The 21,600-nt window shown below is 39.7% G+C and overlaps 3 protein-coding genes and 1 non-coding gene across 7 annotated transcripts in view; 1 reads left to right on the forward strand and 3 right to left on the reverse strand.

The window, feature by feature from the left end:
• Positions 1-68: 68 nt before the first annotated feature.
• On the reverse strand, positions 69-6,373 carry LOC148427673 (solute carrier family 46 member 2-like). 2 transcript variants are annotated; one of them, XM_088436448.1, is made up of 6 exons: positions 6,241-6,373; positions 3,570-3,761; positions 3,264-3,435; positions 2,916-2,999; positions 2,525-2,681; positions 69-1,224 (listed from the first exon to the last, which is right to left on the reverse strand). In XM_088436448.1, exons 1-6 carry the CDS (start codon positions 6,301-6,303, stop codon positions 1,056-1,058), a joined length of 837 nt encoding a protein of 278 aa, XP_088292574.1. In that variant the 5' UTR covers positions 6,304-6,373; the 3' UTR covers positions 69-1,055. The 2 variants fall into 2 exon arrangements, with proteins under 2 accessions (XP_088292574.1, XP_088292582.1); XM_088436456.1 differs by lacking the exon at positions 6,241-6,373 and adding an exon at positions 4,111-4,746.
• rpl10 (ribosomal protein L10) lies at positions 6,370-9,030 on the reverse strand. Its single transcript, XM_088436492.1, has 6 exons — positions 8,881-9,030; positions 8,268-8,326; positions 7,533-7,640; positions 7,083-7,221; positions 6,836-6,998; positions 6,370-6,579 (listed from the first exon to the last, which is right to left on the reverse strand). The coding sequence occupies exons 1-6, from the start codon at positions 8,901-8,903 to the stop codon at positions 6,424-6,426; spliced, it is 648 nt and encodes a 215-aa protein (XP_088292618.1). The 5' UTR covers positions 8,904-9,030; the 3' UTR covers positions 6,370-6,423.
• On the reverse strand, positions 6,646-6,780 carry LOC148427675 (small nucleolar RNA SNORA70). Its single transcript, XR_015864935.1, has one exon. It is a non-coding gene; the product is annotated as a small nucleolar RNA SNORA70 (small nucleolar RNA).
• Positions 9,031-21,342: 12,312 nt separating the features above from the next.
• Positions 21,343-21,600, forward strand: part of flna (filamin A, alpha (actin binding protein 280)) — a 43,690-nt gene continuing 43,432 nt past the window's right edge. For 2 of the 3 annotated variants that reach the window (XM_088408882.1, XM_088408883.1), the window contains exon 1: positions 21,344-21,463. The gene's annotated coding sequence lies outside the window, so the exon portion shown is untranslated. Of the gene's footprint in view, positions 21,464-21,600 lie in introns of all 3 variants that reach the window. The other variant, XM_088408881.1, reaches the window with a different exon arrangement.

A 21,600-nucleotide genomic window follows, 5' to 3' on the forward strand; every position in this document is an offset into this window, starting at 1 on the left:
TAATAATAAAGCAACCAATAATACTCATGAAACAGCAATCAAACCACCAAATAAGTTCAAAAAATATATATCATAGATTACTCCTTTATTAGTGAGCATATCAGATAGAAGATGGTGTCAGCAGTGGGGTATGCAACATAAATACTATAGAGAGCAGTGTGTGAATCAAAATTCCTTTTGATAGATTGTTAGAAAAAAATGATAAAAAAAACCCATCATTGTACATACCAATATTATTGTATGATTGAGCCATTAGCAACAGTCACTATGTTGACTGCAGTAAATAACCCATTGAAAACTCAAATATCGACAATAATCATGTTTTTGAACGCCATGTAAACAAGCACACCCTGAGAAGACCCCTGAGTTACAACTTCTCACCCATATATAGTAGTCATTTAAACACATTCGGGTTACCTCCTTCGAACTGCTCGTGAGGTTTATGTTGTATATTTGCTCTAACCGCAGCGAATCTGGATCATTTCGATACAAAAATACCTGAAATATGCATTTTAAACCTTGAGGGTGGGGCAACAGTGTTCAGGTGGCAAACTGCCGCCCAATGAGATGAATACAAACAGGCGGATTCTTCTCATGTTTGGACTAGCAGGGAAGGAGAGAACATATTACATTGTAAAAGAAGAAAAAAAACTATTTTTAACTTCCCCTTTAATGGTATTCATTTATTGTTTTAACCGTTTCTGTTTTTGTATATCTATGTTTACTCGATGTAGAGCACTTTATGCAATGATGTTTTGCTTTTTAAGTGCTTCATGAAAAAATTAGAGTTGAGAATTGTGTGAGCATATGTGTTTAAACCTTTGCTTTTCAAATCACCCGAAATACAGTCCTTTTACTCATTCACTGTAGTAGGATTTAAGGGTCAACTTTGTGCTATCAGACTGCAGTTGAGGTTGGTAAACCACCAACGTATCAAAGTTGTTAGCTGTCTAATACCACTATTTGTGCTTTCAAGGGTTCTACACATTTTGAGAAAACTTCCACAACATTGTAAATCCCTTCATTTAGACAAACATTTAAACCCAGATAGGAAACTATTTCCCAGAGGTCAAATTCTTATTCCTTTGTTGGAAGTTACACGACTCGCTAACAGGTTTGTTATCACTAGGTTCTTTCATCTCAAGTAAAAGGTCATGTTGACCGGCCTCCTCATCTGCAATCAGCCGGTAGTTGCACCCAGCAGACAGTCTACTGTCAAATATTCTGTAAGAAAAAACATAGAAGGGAGTAAGTATTACGTTGAAAGGGGGACATTATGCATTTTACCAATTCAAGCCAAAGAATTTCATGTCACATCATTTTTATTTTGTTATACTTAGAAACCCTTGTAGCAATTATTTTAAACCTTTAAAAGAGCCTAGCATCAAATACAGTGACCTATTTGGGTTAGATTATATATAAAGCAATATCCTAAAGGTGTGCCTTCTGCAAACATATGATTGTGATGCTGTCATTCCTGCTCTTCACAGGTTGTTACGAACGTCACTCGCAGTTGTTTTAAAGTACAGTATTTCTTTACAGCTCCGTGTTATCAGCAGCTGCTGCTTTCATCATCTACCCGTTTAACGTCTCATACATTGTATACCAAGACATTCCAAATGCTTGTACAGTACTGGGTATGGTCAAAGATTGTGAAATGTCTCATTGATTTTCTTTCACCTTCACAAATGATTGTATTTTCACCCATAGAGCACCCTTGAGTATTCATCGTAAATACGCCTATGGGTCATACAAATGCAGTTTTCACAGTTAAAAATATGGAAGGATTCAAACAACCTGTGCTATTTTTTGTTCAATCCAGGTGTAAATACCTGTACTAAATGCTGAAAATGTTGATCACTTGTCTGGTCAAGTTAAATCATAACTTAGGCATTACATTCAACCACTAAATGATCTCCTGTTCAGGATTACTGGTAAATGAACTAAAAAAATGTAATAACTTTACAGAAATAATATTTTACTATGTTGTTATATAACTACATTCAAAAATTCATGTACAACCATAATAATCATGTTTTTCAATGATATTTTAAGGCTTCTACATTGTGATGTATGAACCATATTGAAATATAAAAAAAATTCACCAATGCTGTTGAAAAGGGGCAGCTTTGCACTGTATTTAAATGTAGCGTATTTTACTGTAGACAATACTATAATTACAGTCAACTATGTGTGTGTTTGTTCTATTTGTACAATAGCATGATAAACATGTCCTTGTGTCTGCATTGTAGTGTTACTTATACACTGTACTACTTATACTATTTTATTTTGAATATGGAAATATACAGTGTCTGAAAGGTATGACAAACTACGTGTCAAACTATCACTATATGTACTTTATATGTTTAGTTCTTTAGTACTACATACAAAATGCACATTGTGTTGTGGATGCACAGTACTTTCTACCAATTGTAATATCCTGTATATGTTAAATGTCTTCTTACTTTACTGGGCTGTGATTGCAGGTATATTATGTGTTTGAAGTCACATGCATGCAAGCTACCTTATGGGTATGATGGCAACAATGGAGATCAAACTGGATAGTATCAAGACAAAGCCAGGAAACCAAGTAAGAGTCTCTTGGTAAATCTTGGCGTAGAGCAGGTTAGTTCCCGCACTGGACATTTTCCAAGACAGCTGCAGTGAGATGAGAAGTTTACCTGAGAATGAGAGGAACCCCAATGAAACAATTATTATTTATGAATAAATATTGCATCATCACTCATTCTTTTACTTGGCAATCAAAGTCAAGCAGATATGCAGCAGTAAACAAAACAGCAGGGCATACACAATATTTTAACATAAAAACACCCCCCCCACCCAAAAAAAAAGAAAAAGAAGTTAATTCATGCAACCCTTCTCACTCTAACTCCAAGCAATAAATAATAACTCACTGTATGAAGAGCTGTGCACTTGCTGGGACAGTTGAGAACATATCAAGGGTAGAGGCATCAGGGAGAAAACTGCCAGGGCACGAGCTAGAAAGAAACGTCAGGTATTACCATTTTTGGACCACAACCTTTGAAAATACTAAAATACAGGTGCAGGTAATGGTGCATATGATGGAAAAAGACTTCAAGAACCAAGAATTAAAGAAGAGAAGAAACAAATCTTGTCTTTGTAAATTGATAAAGCGACATAAACTGTGTTTTGGCAAGTTGTGAAGACATTAATGGACATCAGTGGTAAACGGTAAAACAAAACAAAATGTAAAAACAAAATGTCATCCTAAAATAACCTACCAATGAAGAACACACACGTAGAAGTGGCAAAGGCCATTGGAAGCATGCTGGCGGCATTGGAGAGCAAGCCGATAGTGATCAGCGAGCGATCGCTGAGCCACCTTGATAAAATCACAGAACTCAGGAAGCTTGAGAGTGTGATCAGGAATCCAGAGGCATTACCATAGCTAACCTGCAGGATGGACACGGTTATGGGCAAAAGTTAGAGCAAGCTTCGGGGCAGGGTACGAATATCAATAATCGAACTGAATCTGAACATTCTCTCTACACGTGCTTCCAATCAAAGTCAGAAAAAAATGGACCCACCTGGGCCACATTCCAGTGAAGAGGCTCCATCAACTGAAATAAGACCAGAATGTTTCTTGTAGAAGAATCGACCGCATTATAGAGGATTCCTGCCACCCACAGTAATATTATGTTCACAACTTTGTGCGGGTGGCCACTTGTGTTGTCGTTGTTGCCTTTATTCAACGTCCTTTCATCACACAATGCTCCTCCCTGAATGGGGATACATTAATGTGAAAGAAAACTGAAAAACAAAATGATGTCCCAAGACTATGATTTGATAAGATTCATTGGGGAAGCTTTCACAGATAACAAGTAGATGTGTGTTTCAGTAATGTTGTGCATACCCCTTTGATCCAGAAAAAATAGATTTATAGTATAATCACGAGGAATAACACACACACACACACACACACTTATATATATATATATATATATATATATATATATATATATATATATGTGTGTGTGTGTGTGTGTGTGTGTGCGTAGCATTTCCTAGCATTTGAAAAGGTTATTTTGAAGGCCTGTCAATGAAATTCAATAGCCACATAACACTCGCCTGGAGGAAGAAGGTCACGTAGAGCATACAGGACGCATGAAGCAAAAAACATAGCAGCAAGGTGAGAACACCTGGTCCCAAAGTCGTACTGGATAAATCATACAAGTGTCCAGCCATCACACAGCCCACAACACCAGAGAATCCACTGATAAGGTCTGCTCGCATCAAGAGTTTGGATCTTTCCTGCTCCGTGGAACCGAGAGACAACAGGGTCATGATACCACTCCAGAACACGGTGGAGCCCCCGCACAATCCAGTGACGATCACCTCTACCCACAAGTACTCGAGAGGCCAGTCCAGCATCACCGTGAACAGCATCACAAGCCGGGACAGCGTGAGACCCAGTAGTGGCAGCATAATCAGGGTTTTCCTCCAGCCCATATCCCCAAGCCATGCCAGAAAAAGGCCCGGAAGGATTGGAACCACTTGACTCAGGACTCTGTAGGTCATGAAAAAACTGGACACAGACGCTTGCCAGCTGTCTTCCAAATGGGATAGATTGGCGGTAACCGCATGGCTTGTAGCATTAACGAATCTTTCCTTCAGCACCATGGGCAGAACAGTCAAGAAGAATGCGTTCCCTAACTGAACACCCATTGCTACCAGCTGAATGCCCAATATTTGGTCTCTGTGCATATCTGTGACTGAATGAGATACACGTTGGGTGAACCTGCAGCTTTGTCAACACCTGTACAAAGTAAGATCCGCCCGTCATGTTCCAACTCTGACTCCTACACTGGTGACATAGCATAGCATGAATCTTTTGTCTGCTTAAACCAACATTGACGTGGCATCAGAAAGCTTGTAAGGAAACCTAAGGAAAAACAAATGTAAGTGGTGGAACGTAAGTAAGCAAGAAATACATGTTTACTTGTATTTTTTTTTTTTGGGGGGGGGGGGGGGGGGGGAATTCTACTTTCGGTCTGTTCTCAGGGCTGGCTCACAAATTAGGCCAGGGGTGCCCGCGGACACTGGAAGTGATAAGGGACATTGTGATTTTCTAAGAATTTTACAAAACATATTACACTTGATTTACAGATTTACTACAGCTTTTTCTGAATTATTGCGAGGAATCAATAACATGATCGGTGTCTTTGCAATTGATAGCCCTTAATATAACTCAGCAGCAAAGAAGTAGCTCTGTTTCAAAAAGGTTGGTGATCCCTGCAGTAACCAAGAGGCAGACGATTAGACAGGCGCTAGGGGGCGCCAAACTCCAATAAAAAGTCACCAATATTCAAATCATTTACTGTGTTTCTAGAGTATTAACTCTCAAGTCAAAAAGAAATATCAGTTTTGAATTAATATATTTAAAAAAACGCCACCAGATCAGCAGAGAAGTGTGGGGCAAAATGTTCCTGTTACTCTCCAACAACAGCAAAGATGAGTGTGGCAGCTGCAAATAAGAGATTGAATATGGACAATACGTACAAGATGGACAAACACTCATTACTTTGTTTGTCAGAGATAAAAACAAGAATAGTAAGGTGCACTTTGTGCAGGACACCCAAAAAGCTGTCCAGTTTATAAAATAGCATCAGTAATTTGACAAACCATTTAGAGCGGTGCCTTAGTACGGATAAGTTAGTCAAAGGAAAACATGTGGTGGATTGACAGTGGGGACAAGACAAAGCAGGCAAAATGATTGCTTAGGGATGCCACTTTGACCTCAATTGGTTAGAAGACTCGTAGAGTATGTCTTATGGAGATGATATGCTGCCATTTTCCACAGTGGATTCGCCAGCATTTCGAAACATAGAGGGATCCCTGTTGCAACTAGCAATAACGATAAAGTAAGCTAATACTAATTTTCACTGTACAATCGCTGTCAATTGTCAATTAGTATCAAGACAAAGCGTACAAAAACTCATGTTAAACAGGACACTAAACAAAATAAGGATGTAGTCCAGCTGGTAACGTTAGCCCCACCAAAACCATCGATTTTTGAAACGTCTGTCTATAACCGAGCCGGCAGTTTCTGCCTAACGCAAAAACAATGTATCTCTAAGCTGTCAAGATCTCATTTGAAAATGTGTACACTTTAATGCTAACTTTGTGACATTGTTCATTTGTTTTCTTCATGTCAATGCTTTAAAAATAAGCACATTTAAAAAAAAAGGGGCACCTAACCTTGAAAGTCAGAACAGTGCTGTAAGTAGTTCTTTTAAAATGATCGTCCATTCCCGGGTACATTGGTCCATGATGACAATATACTGTAGAACCTCAATTTGGGACAGAATAAGCAAATAAACTAGTCAATTTCATGGTGAAAGCCACTTTTAATTGGTTGTAGTCAATGATGCTACAGACGCTCTACACGGCATGGAGGGCCTTCCAGCGGGACAGAGGTCCTTTACTGGGGATGTACTTCACCCCGCAGCCATCAGGAATGACGCGCTTCTCAGCCATCAGATCATCAAAATCGCAGGCATTGAACTTGGTGAAACCATATTTCTTGGAGATATGGATCTGAAGAGGAAAGGGAACACATCGTAATGACCCCAACACCTAAATAACAGCAACTAAAGATTGAGGTTTTGTCTCAGTGGTCCCTTAAAAGAACTCAGCACCTCACAGCTGAGAATATACACAAACCAAAGAATTGCTGTCTGCAGCCTTTGCGCACCAGAAATGCACGTCAGCAAGACCAGTCGGCTTAATAAGCTGCAATTGTCTTTATTAAATACTGTATGTTACGCGAGAATTCAAAAAGTAACTTGCATACCTTTTGGCGGCCAGGGAACTTGAATTTGGCTCTGCGCAGGGCTTCAACCACATGCTCTTTGTTCTGGGCCTTGGTACGCACAGACATGATCACCTGACCGATGTGCACACGGGCCACGGTACCCTGTGGCTTACCAAAAGCACCGCGCATTCCTGTCTGGAGCCTACAGGAACAAAGTGGTCAATTCAGTAATATGGCTTTTGGAGGTCAAGAAGATATCAGCAGTCATAAAATGAGCAACACTCACCTGTCAGCTCCGGCACAGGACAACATTTTGTTGATGCGGATGACGTGGAAAGGATGAAGACGCATGCGGATGTGGAAGCCATCTTTACCGCAGGTCTTTACCATGTACTTGTTAGCACAGATACGGGCGGCCTCCAGAGCTGCACAAATATCCCAACCAGGCGGTAGGAAAGGTATCAGCGCCTCAACTTAGGCACCAAGCAGTGACAGAGGAAAACTGACAATGCCCATAGGGCAACACTAAATGAAAGTGACATTATAAGGCGTCAAGTTCATTTTGGCCAAGTTATACTGTATACATAACTGACTTGACTAATGTAAACCCAGGCAATTTTCCTTTGAGTGCTTGTGGTTTCAAACTTTTGGTCAGCCAAACGGTGCTGAAGTTCCATTTGCGCTTAAGAGTCATGAAGCTGAGGGTAGAAAGCAAAAAAGCCTGACCATTTCTCACCTTCTGAGGACAGCTGCTCATACTCATCGGAGACCATATGGCCGCACAATGGGAACTCATCAACCTTGGCCTTTTTCCTGCCCAAGTCAAAGATCCTGATCTTGGGATCTTTAACAAACAAAAATATGTTTCCATAAAATGTTTTGTTTGACAAGATTATCATTTAGCCACAGTCTTCTAGAATACTGTATACCGTCTCTAAACATCTAATTTTTCACAGGCGCCCGTGGAAGCTTTAGGGGCATTACAGTAAATGCAGCAATACATACTCCTTCCTCTGCTGTCCATAGCTATAACTGACATGGCGACCTCCGGAGGAGTGCCACCCCCCCATGTAATATAATGATAACTAGAGCTACAGTCATATTTAAAGCATACAAGTGGTCGCTAAGAACAAATTTAATGCCGAGTGTCATCGCAGCATGTGACTAACCAATCACAAGAGTTTCTGCACACATCAATTACCGTGCTGCAATAAGTTGTGACGTGTGCGTCTTGTCACATGGAATGTGGCCATTGCTGCCCGCGCGTGAGTATACAGAAGCCTTTAATAATAATACCAATAATGACAAATACTGTGATAATTTTATTACTAAATATACAATGCAGATATTTTGACAAGGTCCTCTTCTCTTCTTGCATTTTTTATCTAGTTAGCATACATTACATATGTCAGTGGCTCAGCCCTATAATCAAAGCTAATACTTTAAATGGAGGACAAAGCGACCCACTCACCAGGTACACCCCTACAGAAGCGGGACTTCGGGTAGGGTTTGTTTTTGCAGTACCTGTAGCTGTGGAGAAATATTTGAATGAAATTATGAATTTTAAGAATAAAATACACAGTATTTCCTGTACTCACTCTCTCAATAAATCATGGTTAAGTTGGAAAACATGTCCTCAGCCACGAGTTATCAGATGGCTTTATCGCCTGATGACTGAGCTTTAACGGTATCAATGCTATGAAACGCAAACTAAAATCCTAGTGTGGTCAAAATAACAATAACACGTAGCAGTACGTCTGAGTACAACGTTATGATAGTGACAAATCGAATAAACGATCGTCTGACACCGGCATGCTAACGCGAAGCTAGCTTTAAGTTCGTGTAACGCCAGCGAAATCGGTTTTCTAAAAAGCTAGCACCAGGGAATGATGACGTGAGATAACAACACAAGAGCGATTACAATTGAACAATGCAAACTTAAGTGAAGACTTTTGGGGAGACAAGGATAAAGGAAGCCTTTTGCCAAAAGGCCTGTGAGCGTGCAGCCCACATGTCGCGGGGTGGTAGCCGCTGCCATTTTAATCTGCCTGGCCGCGGCCGACACGTCAAAAGAGTCAACTTACCAGCGGGCTGGTCGGCGGCCCATGGTTGCAATCTGAAATTCGAACACAAAAAGGTGTTAAGTGGTCAACGTTTGTCCCCGCGTACTGAAAACATTCAAAGTTCTCAAATTTTCTCGAGAGTCAAAGAAAATGCAACGCGACCACGCACTCACCGAATGGAGGAAAGGAAGTTGAAATCACTTCCGCCTCGTCATATGCCCGCGATCGTTTTCGATAGTTTTAAAATTAACTTTACACTCCTTCTTTGCGACATAAAACCTAAATTTAATATCCTAATTTTATTTGATTCAAACGTGTTTTCAAAAATATGCTGCAGAAAACGGGTTTTAGTGCAGTGTCCTGTTCGAAATGACCTCTGGGAAATGTAGTTTTGTTTTGTAAGCTTTCTTCCAATATCTTGTTTTCGAAGGCGAATCTCATAGTATATATATATATATATATATATATATATATATATATATATATATATATATATATATATATATATATATATATATATATATATATATATATATATATATATATATATATATATAATGTGTGTGTGTGTGTGTGTGTGTGTGTGTGTGTGTGTGTGTATGTGAGTCGACCCAGGGATCCTCTTAAACACTCTTAAATTAAATTCCAGCTCCCCTCAAATTGGAGAGTCTTGTTTTCATCTCTTTGATATTATACTACTGCTAAAAATCAGATGTACCTCAGAGCTAAATCATACGCAACCTCTGACTTTGTGACCTCCAGCCATCCATCCATTTTCTAGAGCCGCTAATCCTCACAAGGGTCTCAGGCGTTTTGGTGCCTAACCCAGTTTACTTTGGGCAGTAAGCGGGGAGGACAGCCTGGACTGGTTGCCAGCCACCTGCAGGGCACACAGAGACAAACGATTCACGCACCCAATCACACGTGAGGACAATTTATTATGTCTAAGACACCTGCCATGCATGTTTTTTGGAGTTTGGGAGGAAGCCGTAGTGCCCGAAGAGAACCCACTCGGGCTCGCTGAGTAACAGTGTTTGAGAATTCGTATGAGTATGACTCTGAATTGAGTTGAGCTTGTATTGTTTTTGTGTGAGTACAACTCTAACTTGTGTTGAGTTTACCAAATGAAAACCTGTGAATATAAAAAGTATTCTGAATACAACCCTCGTTTGAACGACTATGACTTCATGAGACATGACTTCATGTCTTTGCACGAATCTCTCCTTTAGGATTCGTAGCTCTGATCCTTTGCATTCTTGGATCTGATCCTTTGGATTATTGGATCTGATCTTTTGAATTTGAGTCGAAAATCCAAACTGAGATGACGTCACGCCAAGCCACCAGGAAAAATAAGTCGAACTGAAAGTCATTCGCACTGCGCATGCGTAATATTTAGAAAAAAAAGGTTGAATTGAATGCGAACTGAACGCCAAACAGAAGTTTTCAATATTTCATCAGGCTTCAATCTCAAGGATAATGTATTCATATTTTTAGTTATGCTCAAGTGAAGATTTTGTGGGCCATTTGGGGCGAATTTCTTGGAAAAGGGCATCAATTTGGAAAGCTTCTGTATCAGCTAGTGACCTCGGCTGGAAGAAACAAGCACTGCAGTTGATTTGGAAAACACCTTCCCTTTGAATTGGTCTTGTTGCACAAATGAAAAATGAAGTGGAATCCTTTTACAAAATAAAGATGAATTAATTACAAATAAAGACTTTTATACTATTTTTTGTTTTGTTATTTGTTGTTGTGGTTATGTGGCAGTTAATCTCATTATAAACATTGTGACGGACCAATTTATAATTCATATGAATGATATTCAACCAACACTGTGAATTTATTTTGCAATCACAGGACATTAGCTTGCAAGCTACAAACATAAGCCTGTCAGTCCAATTTCATAAAATTTACGAATAAATTGGACATTCACCTTGCAAATTGTCAGCTGTTGATGTGAGTAATATCGCTGTCAAAAAGATGTATGCGTGCTTGACCAATGGCGGCATGATGACTCGAAGATCGACTTACTTTGCCTGGTATCTTGGCGTGATGTCATTTCTATGTGAATAGTCCAAAGCATCAGTTCCAGGAGTGCAAAGGATTAGATCCATAAATCCAAAGGAGAGATTCATGCAAAGTCGTGACGTTGCGTCTCGCAAGGTCATAGTTGTGTAAACGAGAGATGTTTTCAAAATACCTTGCACTCGTAAGTTTTATATTCATAAGCACAACACAATTCAGAGTCATACTCATATGAAAACAATTCAAACTCAACACAATTTAGAGTCGAACTCAATTGTTTAACACGCATACATCTTTTTGACAGTGATCTTACTCCAAAACTGGGAACATGTAAACTCCGCATACTAGAAAGGCCCTGAACTGTGAGGTGGACGTGCTGAGCACTGCTCCACTGAGTCGCCACTTGGTGATCTGTTACATATAATTAATTATCAGCGCAACTACCGGTAATTCTAATTTATTTGACAGTAAAGATATTTTCTTTCAAATCTGTGGTCTGTGAATGTTTTTGCAGTGCCTGCATGAGTACTCAAGGATCACTGATTCAAGGCTGTTTTGTCTGGTCGTGATTGTGTGTAAGAATGGTTGTTTGTCTATACTTTATACATCCTGTGATTGGTCAGCCAAAGGTACACCCCACTTCTACCAAAGTTAGAATTTAATCCACCGGTGAAAATTGCGTGGCTGGGAAACGATAACAATCTTACTTTGCTGTCTTGCAAACTCTTATGTTCCTTTGTCGACAAGATGACCAGAAAGAGGGAATATTGTAACATGATATGTGAGAACCCTTTTTTTCTTTTCTTTTTTAGTTTCAGACCCACACTGAGAAATAATGATTTCATCTTTGAACTTGTGTTAATCCGAAACAATAGCAGGAATGTGAGGAATCCCAATGAGTAAATCTGCTATAAAATTACTCTACCATATACAAATTGGTATCCTGCGGTCCCAGAGGTTTTATTGATTATCCAAATGTCATGCATCATTTCCGCTTAAATTATCTCGATGTTTGTAGTATGTACAGTGTGTAATATGTCTGCTCCGTATTTGGGTGGGAACAACAAAAATAAAAGTCCTCTATAGAGGACAATTACGACTGGATCAGTGAGCCACAACACTTCATTTAAACTTAATTATGGCAGCCAGTGAACTCTGACTGGTATCCCTGTGGAGCTTCATGCAAAGGTCATCTAACAGCTTTGGGACACTGCCTTATCTTGTCTAGTGTATTTGTCTGAAACATTCCAGACTTTCCCGTGTCTGAAGGGGAAGGATGACTTTCTGACGCATTCAATGCAGCAAACACCAAAAACGCTTCTTCAGTAAGTGCTTCTTTCTAGTGATCAGAAAACACACAATGGGGTGTGGCTGATAACACCTCATGTCAAAACGGAAATGAACTTAATGTGGTCTGCCCAAGGGTGTGTGTTATTTGCAGGAAACAATGTGAGCGGAGGGGTCAAGGTCAATTTTTGCTTACAAGAAAGAGGGGAACAACGTTCAGTGTGTCTGTACAATGTGTGTCGATTGTGTGTGCATGAGTGTGTGTGTGTGTGTGTGTGTGTGTGGGGGGGGGGGGGGGGGGGGGGGTACCAGGGTGCCTAGCTTGTGGGGCCCTAAGCTTTTGTAATGTTTTACACACTTTTTTTTAGATATGTTAGTCATTAAAACTACCCTCAAACAAAATCAATCCATCCATCCATCTATAGCCGCTTAACCTCACTAGGTTTCGCAGGCTTGCTGGCGCCTATCCCAGCTGACTTCGGGCAGTCGTCGGGGGACATCTTGGACTGATCACCTGCCAACTGCAGGGCACAGAGGAAAGAACAACCATTCATGCACCTGCTGAGACTAGCTAATATACCCATCCTGTAATGGGGGCTGCAGGCAGGGACTTGGGCTAAGGTGAGGGCTCAGAAGCATAGACACTAAAATGCGGAAAACAACTCCTCTGGAGATTTCCAAGGGAGCCGAAATTCCAACTTACTTGTAGTGAGGAATGAATATAAAGTATGAAAATAAAACTTGATTAAGATGACTTTTTAGGTCTGCAGTCAAAGTTAGATCAAAACAGAATAGTAGAAATGGATTGCATGCTAATTGAACACAACTAAGAATATGTGAGAAAACTGTAGATTTTCACCAATACAACAAAGAACATTAACATAACAGAAAGAATTCTTTTGTGTGATAATGTGGTGAAAATGCTCACATGAGTATTTTATGAAATTCTAGTGTGTTAAAATACAGATGGTGTGGTAAATGCAGTCATCGCAGATTATATTCTCACAAAATGTGAATGGTCATCCATATACATGCCAGCTCACAATGCCATGAACATCTGCTGGCTCTTGGATAAGAACATACCTGAGCTTTTTGTCCAAGCTCAAGATTCAAAACATGACCGGGGGTCATGACGTGCATGACATCAAGATTGACGGGATGATGGCGCTGTGGAGGAAAGATTGGCAGAGAAGGCTGGGAAAGTATGTTAAATTCCATTGGGATTATTTCAAAAGGGAAACCGCAATAGACTCCAGCTCCTTTGGTTATAAATGTGGTGTGCAACACAAAAGATAGATTGAATTATGAGTTCAATGTATGCATATATGGTAAATGATCTTTTACTCATACTTATATTGTATACTCCTACTTTTTTCCACCAATAAGGCCCTTAAAGTGCTTTACATCCTCTCCATTTTTCTACTGATGAGACAATGTCAGCAACACCTGGAGGGTCAGTATTTTGACATGGTCACAAAGGCCAGGGATTGGGTCCACGTGTCCAAGTTGCAAGACCACCAATGTATCAGGATGCCCAGCCATATATATATATATATATATATATATATATATATATATATATATATATATATATATATATATATATATATATATATATATATATATATATATATATATATATATATATATATATATATATATATATATATATATATTTTTTTTTTTTTTTTGTAGTTGTTTCGAAACCCATTTGTCAGTTTGTTCTGAGTTTTTTTTTTTTTTTTTTTTTTTTTAAGAATGATTCCAGATTTTGAGTTGTTACTTAAGTTATGTTTTGTTGACGCTGTTTATTTATGTAATCCTTGTCTTATTAAATTCTTACTTTTTTTCTTGCAAACCCTACCTCTGGCTTCCCTGCATTTGGGTCTACAACCTTCTACCCCATTACCCATCGTGTTGAAATCTGACAAATAATGCATGAGTACATTTTGATTACTGCATACACCCAGGTCACTGAAGAATGGGTTAACATGATCTTCATTAAGAAACAAAGTTAGCATCAAATTCAGGTCAAGTGAAGGTTAAAACTGTGGGGGTGGACAAAAATGGAGCTTATGGAAGTCATCTGTGTCTTGAAATTTCTTTCACTGACTGTGATGACACCGTGGCTTTACTCTGAAAATAAGAAACATGCATGAACAAGGTGAACTAGGTGATCAAAAAAGCTGAGTGGACATTTTTGCACAACTGTGGAAAAGGAAGTATGGATAGTCTTTTGCCATGGAAACCAAAGGTCTACGTAAACAAGCACTGGAGTCTGACGTTTGTGATTACATCATGACATGTTGCCACAGCAGATGTGGAAATAGTAAAAAGACTGGAAGATTGCCATTTTTCTGAGGAAATTTCTGGTTCTGTGAAATATTGTATATCTTTCTCCCAAAAACTTAAAATCAAAATCAAGTGTAGCTCAAATGTCACATGTAATTACAAAGACACAAAATCTCTATTGGGATACACTAAGTATTAGACCAGGGGTGTCCAAACTCGATCCTTGAGGGCCAGTATCCGCATGTTTTTCAGTTTTCTTTACCGACACACCTGATTCAAATAATCAGCTAGCTGAGGAGAAGCCTGATCATTTGAATCAGATGTGTCGGTAAAGAAAGCTGAAAACCATGCAGGATGCTGACCCTCGAGCATCGAGTTTGGACACCCCTGTACTATACCCAACGTGTGTTCTGTCCCACCATGTGTGTCCATGTCTCCCGCTCTGCAGGTCATGTCTCTGCAGGTTTGTGCTGGGCTCAACTGCTTTAGTCATGAGATCATATGATGTCATCCCTTTCCTGCTGAACCCTTTGTGAGTGCACACAGTGAGACAGAGAAAAATAACTAACAAAAATTATGGGTAGAGATTTAGTTTTTTTGAGAGCAGTATTTTTTTTTCTTGATGCAGTTCCTAACTAACAAATCTGTGTCTTGTGACCAAAGGAACAAATGAACGGAACGTACAGTCTTAATAAATCGACGAGAATAGCATGGTTCTATGCTGTGTAGTATTTTATTGGCAATGCTGCACATCTACTACAAATCTCTTTTGTTATACATTTCATTTACAATTTGAACCTTTTGGCGGCTGGGAAATGAAGGTGGAGACCTTATGGAGGCGTTCTGATTTTGTGAAACACGTCTTGCTACTGTGCCGCTCTGTCTGTCTGTCTGCCTGCCTGCCTGCCTGCCTGCCTATCTATCTATCTATCTATCTATCTATCTATCTATCTATCTATCTATCTATCTATCTATCTATCTATCTATCTATCTATCTATCTATCTATCTATCTATCTATCTATCTATCTATCTATCTATCTATCTGTCTATCTGTCTGTCTGTCTGTCTGTCTGTCTGTCTGTCTGTCTGTCTGTCTGTCTGTCTGTGTCTGTCTGTCTATATTGTAACAATTTATATACTTTTTAAAAACATCTTTAGATATGATTGTACAATTGCTGAGAAACACACAAACACATGCACACACAAACACACACATACCAGGCAGTTCATCACATCCAGACATTTTCACTGCATGCTTCTGTTAATCTTGCATGAGATCATTATGCTTCCCCCTTCATATGAGCTTCTTGTGAATCCAGATGCAAAAGATAAGATGTTGGTGTCACCTCGCATTTTATCACACACTCATATGGCCAGACTAATGCAAAGGTCGTCTGGAAGCACACAACCAGACAGTATGACACACAGGAGCTCACGTGCAAGCACTTAGGTCACACAGGTGTGTCACGTTTGTTTATTGGCGCAAGTACTTGTTTGGCACCATGTTTGATGTGATGTACATAAATCACACACAAAAGCAAGGTTAGTGATCCAGTGGGCTCATGATGATGTCAGTCCGTCTAAAACTTATGAGCCATCTGTGCGTCTGAATGTACAGTTCATGAATGACCTGTGACTTACTTAGCGCATTATAACATGTTCGATGAAGATGGCACAAGAAATGGATCGCTTGAAGAAAAATTAGAGGAGGCAAGATGAGGGGAGGAGGGAACAAATGAGAGTGAGATCAGTCATTCATAACTGCTGTCTGCATCCTTCCACCCCCTTAAAAGGGCAAAACTACTGGAGCTCATCTCTCCATTAGTGTCTTAGTGTGCTTCATTCTCAGTATTAACTTCGCAATGAATTTAATGGTGTATGTTTCTGCTCAGGATCCAGCTTCATAACAAAACAATACCGTACTGTCACTCTACAGAAACCAGGACCGCAAAAACATGTTCCACTTTGGAATCTAGACATCTGTGTGCATCATATTCACTTTCTTGTTTGTTGGCGTTGCCCTCATCTTCAATTTGTCCTTTACGGATCCTCTTCTCTCCGTCGCTCAACAAGACCCGACAGGGGCATTCTGGTCAAGAGGAAATTCAATACCGCTTGCTTGGGGAAAGAGCCAAAGACAAGAAAAATTAGGATCACACACACATGCAGGCAGGCGGTGCAGGCTTGGGGTTGGGGGTGGGGGAATAGGGGTGGCTGAACAGAACAGTGTAAAAGTGGAAGAAAGATAGGCAGGGAAAGGAAGGGAAAGCTTTCCTTAAAAGGCTGCGTTTGCAGATATCGGAGGGCGTCTCACTGTTTAAATGGACTTGAGTGAGCATTCCCAAGCTATTCTCTAATCTATTTGTTAACAGGTGGGTGTGGGGCATCAAGTTTCTCAAGCAAGACATTTACTTAAATGTACTTTATGTTTATATGCATTTTGCTAAAAAAGTGTCTATGATTGAATTCATTTGAAGTGTTGTCAAATGTCTTATGAGGGAAACACACACATACACAGATGCATGTTGTAGCTTTACACATGCACAGGTATGCATGAGCTAGAACACACACTCATGCCTTCAGACACATGTACTCCAAACATCAGTTAAACTGAAAAAAGTTTCAGAATTCTGTCCTGTTAAATTTGTTAATCCTCTTGTCCAATCCACGTGATTGTCTTAATATGGCCAGGGAGTGGAAAGACACCCATGAAGGAGTCGCTAAAGGAAATGTCCCGATGACACTAGCCTCTTGTCCAAACAGGAGTCAAGTGTTTATTTTATCTTTGAAAGGAACCTTTATTATGCGGAATTTTGGTATTTTCTAGGAGATGATGCAGTTTTGAATACTCTTTGTTGTAACTACAGCACATTTTAAACATGTTTTTCATTTTCTATGTACTAGAGAGATTATTTACTAAATTTGTTATTTGGCCAGTTTCAACAGTATTTTTGTTTTGTCTAAAGTGATAACTAATTGATAACTAAATTGTTATTCATTCAATTCCAGCTTGCCCCATTCTTCCTGTGCAGAGTTTACATGTTCTCTTCCCTATGCTCGTTTGGGTCTTTAACGAGCACTCTCGTCTCTCACGTTCCAAAAACATGCATGGCAGGTGTATTGGACATGACAAATTACCCTTAGGTGTGATTGTGAGTCCGAAAGGTTGTTTGTGTCTGTGTGACCCACCATTGTCCCCCGCCTACTGCCCGAAGAGAGCGATGAGAGTGATGATCAGCGGCAAGAGAAAATGGATGGAAAACCACATTTTGCCTTCTTACCGTCAACTGAAAATGGCATCATTTGTGCCGAAGGCCCGGGTATTGTACATGTTACCATGTACGTTTACAGTCATGCATTTATCATGATTCTAGAGTGCTGTTGACTCATTTCCTTCAGGGTTTGACGCGTGTCCTTCTCTTAGTTGTTTGGCAGAGCTCACTGATCCAAGTAACCAAGGAAACCAGTATTTTTCAGTGATTCACGAAGGTGATGTTTCTTCAGTCTATACGGTTCTTTCTCAGTGCAACAGTTACACTTGCCCTGTGAATGACAAATGATGTTTCCATGATATAAATCCACCATTGAGTGCAAGTAAAGGCAGTTACGGAAAGTTCATAGAGACAAATGGAATGTCTAAAAAAATTGCCTAGCAAAAAATAGTCACATAAATGTGATTACTTCAAAGTATGTAAACTTCTTCCTTTTTTCATTAAAGAGCCCCAATTCCAGTGTATATATATATATATATATATATATATATATATATATATATATATTTGAAGTGTTCATAGCTCACTCACATGGATAGTGAACCATACTCACTGCACTTTTATGCGCCTTACCACGGTCCAGTACCCAAAGAGGGGATAAGAAGTCTTGGACTGATTTCACCAAGTCTGTGGGGGACACCAGAGGCATCGTCATTTGGGTCACTGTGATTACCGCTCTCTCAGTCTTCGGATCTTAAATCCTCATCAGACATCGCATGGTGCTTTTGATGGTAGCTTTGGGAATGCATAGTAAGGGGTGTATTTTAGTGTATTTATTTGATTTGTAGTGTGTTGTGACCAATTTCACCACGTACACACCCATTTGTGTTTAGCAGATTTAAAGTCTTATATTGATTTGAGTTGTGCTGAGTGATGCGATTGTGTTTATTGGTAAGTCAAGGGGTCGTGGTTGAGCGAAGCGAGTTGAGAACACCCACTCAAGTTGTTTTGTCATGGTAGAGACACAAGTTCCCTATTTAATAATGCAGAAAACAGCTGGTCAAGGTAAGAGTAAATCAAATAAATCTTTATGTATATGCAGTTCCAAATTGAATGTCATTATTTACCTCACTGTTTCCATTTTTTTCACCAAATATGCAAAAAAAAAAAAAAATGCTCAATTTGGAATGGTCTTACAGGTATTGCTCAATGTACTTGCACTTCCACTGATGTTTCTGCGCAACTGATTTTCCTGCTTTAAGTGGTTATAAATCTCCTTTAAATTTCATTAGTCTAAAAATGGACCTGGCCTTCGCAAGTAACATTTTTCCACATCTATTCCAGTTGGTTATATGGGATCGAGGTTTATGTGTGTTGAGTGCTTTTGACTTGGGGTCAAATGGGGGGGGATTAGTGGACACAGTAAGAAAAAAACATCCACACAAAAAAGAAAGTGACGCAACTGTAAAATGCATGCATGCCAGATTTATTGTAAATTAATGCATGTGCATAAGCTCAGCGATGAATGCCAGTTCACATTTGGTGCAAGTACAGGTTCATATGGTTGTACGCAACATACCGAACAAGAGGCAGAAAGACAAGGACAGTTTTAAGCAATCACCTCCATCACATCAAGTCAAACATTGAACCTCGTTTGTTTCCTTAACTGGCTAACAAAGACAAGTTTTGTTAGGCTTTCAGTTGGCGCCATACATGATTTTTAACAACTCATTTGAAAACTCGTAAAAGCTGAATCTGACTGTGTTACTTTATGTCACATTGCAGCCATGTTTTACTTCCAATCTCCCATCCATAGCCATGCAGATTCCCTTTTGAAAATGTCTTTAAATTAACTAGCCTAATACTTTTGGCTTGGAAATAAAAGAAAACATACGTTTGCACAACATGCTAGTTTATCGATAAATAAGGCTTAAGCAATAATGTTAGAGATATTGACCAAGGCAGCGCAGGAACATGGTGATTAGCATGTCTTCCTACAGTTAGGAAATCATGTCTGGTTTAACGAAGACAGTCCCAGTTTTGAGCCTAAGTCCCAGGAGATTTTGCCAGCCCCGTTTATTTGTCCCAATTTTAAGTAAGTCCTGATGTCTTTTTTTTTCTTTTTTGAGCCACCCAGCAAGTTCATTGTTTTGACCATGATTATGTCAATCATGACACAATTGTCATAATGATTCATTGGATAACCCAATTAATACGGAATTTAAACATTGATATTCGCTCTCGTGACCTACCAATACTACTTGCTTCCATGCCTAAGAATCATGGGAAATGACGTCAGATCAAGCACAGTATGTCTTGCGATGCATTTCCAATGTGGGACTGCGATGTATGTTGTGTCTTGAGTCGCTTGTGCAGTTCACTGGAAGTATGCTCAATGAACACACACAGTGTAGAATATCTGATACATCCGCAGAAATACTCGTTCAATGCACCAAACACCAATGATGTGTAGGTGACTTGAGCACATTGCAGGGGGTACATGGTGACATTTTATTATTTATTTGACAAATCAAAATCTGAACAGTTGCAAGTCAACTCCTGTTGCTGAACCAGGAGATACAAACCTTATTACATTCGCAGAACAACCGGACAGAGCAAAAAAGTTTTTCATTTCCATTGAAATTGCCGTGTCCCGGTTTTTAATTTTGAAAATTTAGTCAGGCTAAAGCCATGCCCCAAGATCAAGTACCGGTACTTAGCCAGATAAGATAAGTTTGACTAGCATAACAACTACTAAGTATCTTTAGTATCTTTTCTTTCTCTCTTTTCTCTCTCTCTCTCTCTCTCTCTCTCTCTCTCTCTCTCACTCTCTCTCTCGCTGCGTCATTAGAGGTCAACATTTTGGCAAGTTGTACTTTTGCAAATACTGTAGGTATGATTTACAACAGCGCTTGACTCGTACTGCTGTATGTCTGAGTGTAAATATACAGTATTATAATACCTCATTGAACACTCCCGTGCATCTGGATATACTGTACTGTACTCGGTTTGCATTAGATGGATTTTTGCTATTTTTGTCATTACTATTTCCTGGAAAAGCCACATCAGGCCAAAAAAAAGTGTGCGAGATCTCCTAATGTAACTTCTATGAACTCCACATGAATGATGTCACTGACCGCCTGGCTCACAAGCCCAACAGCAAACATCTGGGCGTAATTAATACAACACACGCACATGTAAGCATGCACTCACACACATACACTAAATAGTGGTTATAATTTATAAGCAGATTCTTTTTTGCATTTGCACAGTCTTCGATACCCTCAGTCTTTTAGCCTCTCTGAACGCGCTTTCTACTCTTTCTTCTAATTCTCTCCATCCCTCCCGTGTACTCTTTACACTCTTCTGCTTGTGTCATCCAACCCAGTGATGAATTATAAGCAGAAAATCCTTGCCTTTTGAGAGAACACTCATCTGGAGTCAGTGGGGTCTCACAATATATACACGCGCTGAAGCACAATTATTGAGGTACGCGCGCCGCATGAGGCGATGACATCACTCCTTTGCGATCCTTAAGGTGCGGTCGTGACGTCAATGCTGAGCGAAGAGGCGAGCGGGGGGCAGACAGTGGCACCCCCGCAGTACTTCTGATGCTTCCACTCGTCCACCAATTAAAGCACTAGCCCTCAGAAGAAAGTCAAGCAGCAATAAGAGCGGAGGGACTACTTTTTTCCTCTTGGTTGCACCAGCACGAGCCTCTAAACTTTAAAGTTCATTCCCTCCTACTGGCAATTCGCGTGGAGGGACCCAGACAGAAACAAGACAACATGTAAGTTTCTTTTTCAAAATACTCATGTCAAATAAAAAGGCAAAATGTCTTGTTCCTATTCGGTGTGTGTTGCTGTGAATGTGTGACGCAATCTCATGTAAACAGTCAGTCCTGGTTTTTATAAATATTTTTAACAC

Source organism: Hippichthys cyanospilos, chromosome 2 (assembly GCF_059441005.1).
Source record: "Hippichthys cyanospilos isolate Australia breed blue-spotted pipefish chromosome 2, RoL_Hcya_1.0, whole genome shotgun sequence".
NCBI classification, from domain to species: Eukaryota; Metazoa; Chordata; class Actinopteri; order Syngnathiformes; family Syngnathidae; genus Hippichthys; species Hippichthys cyanospilos.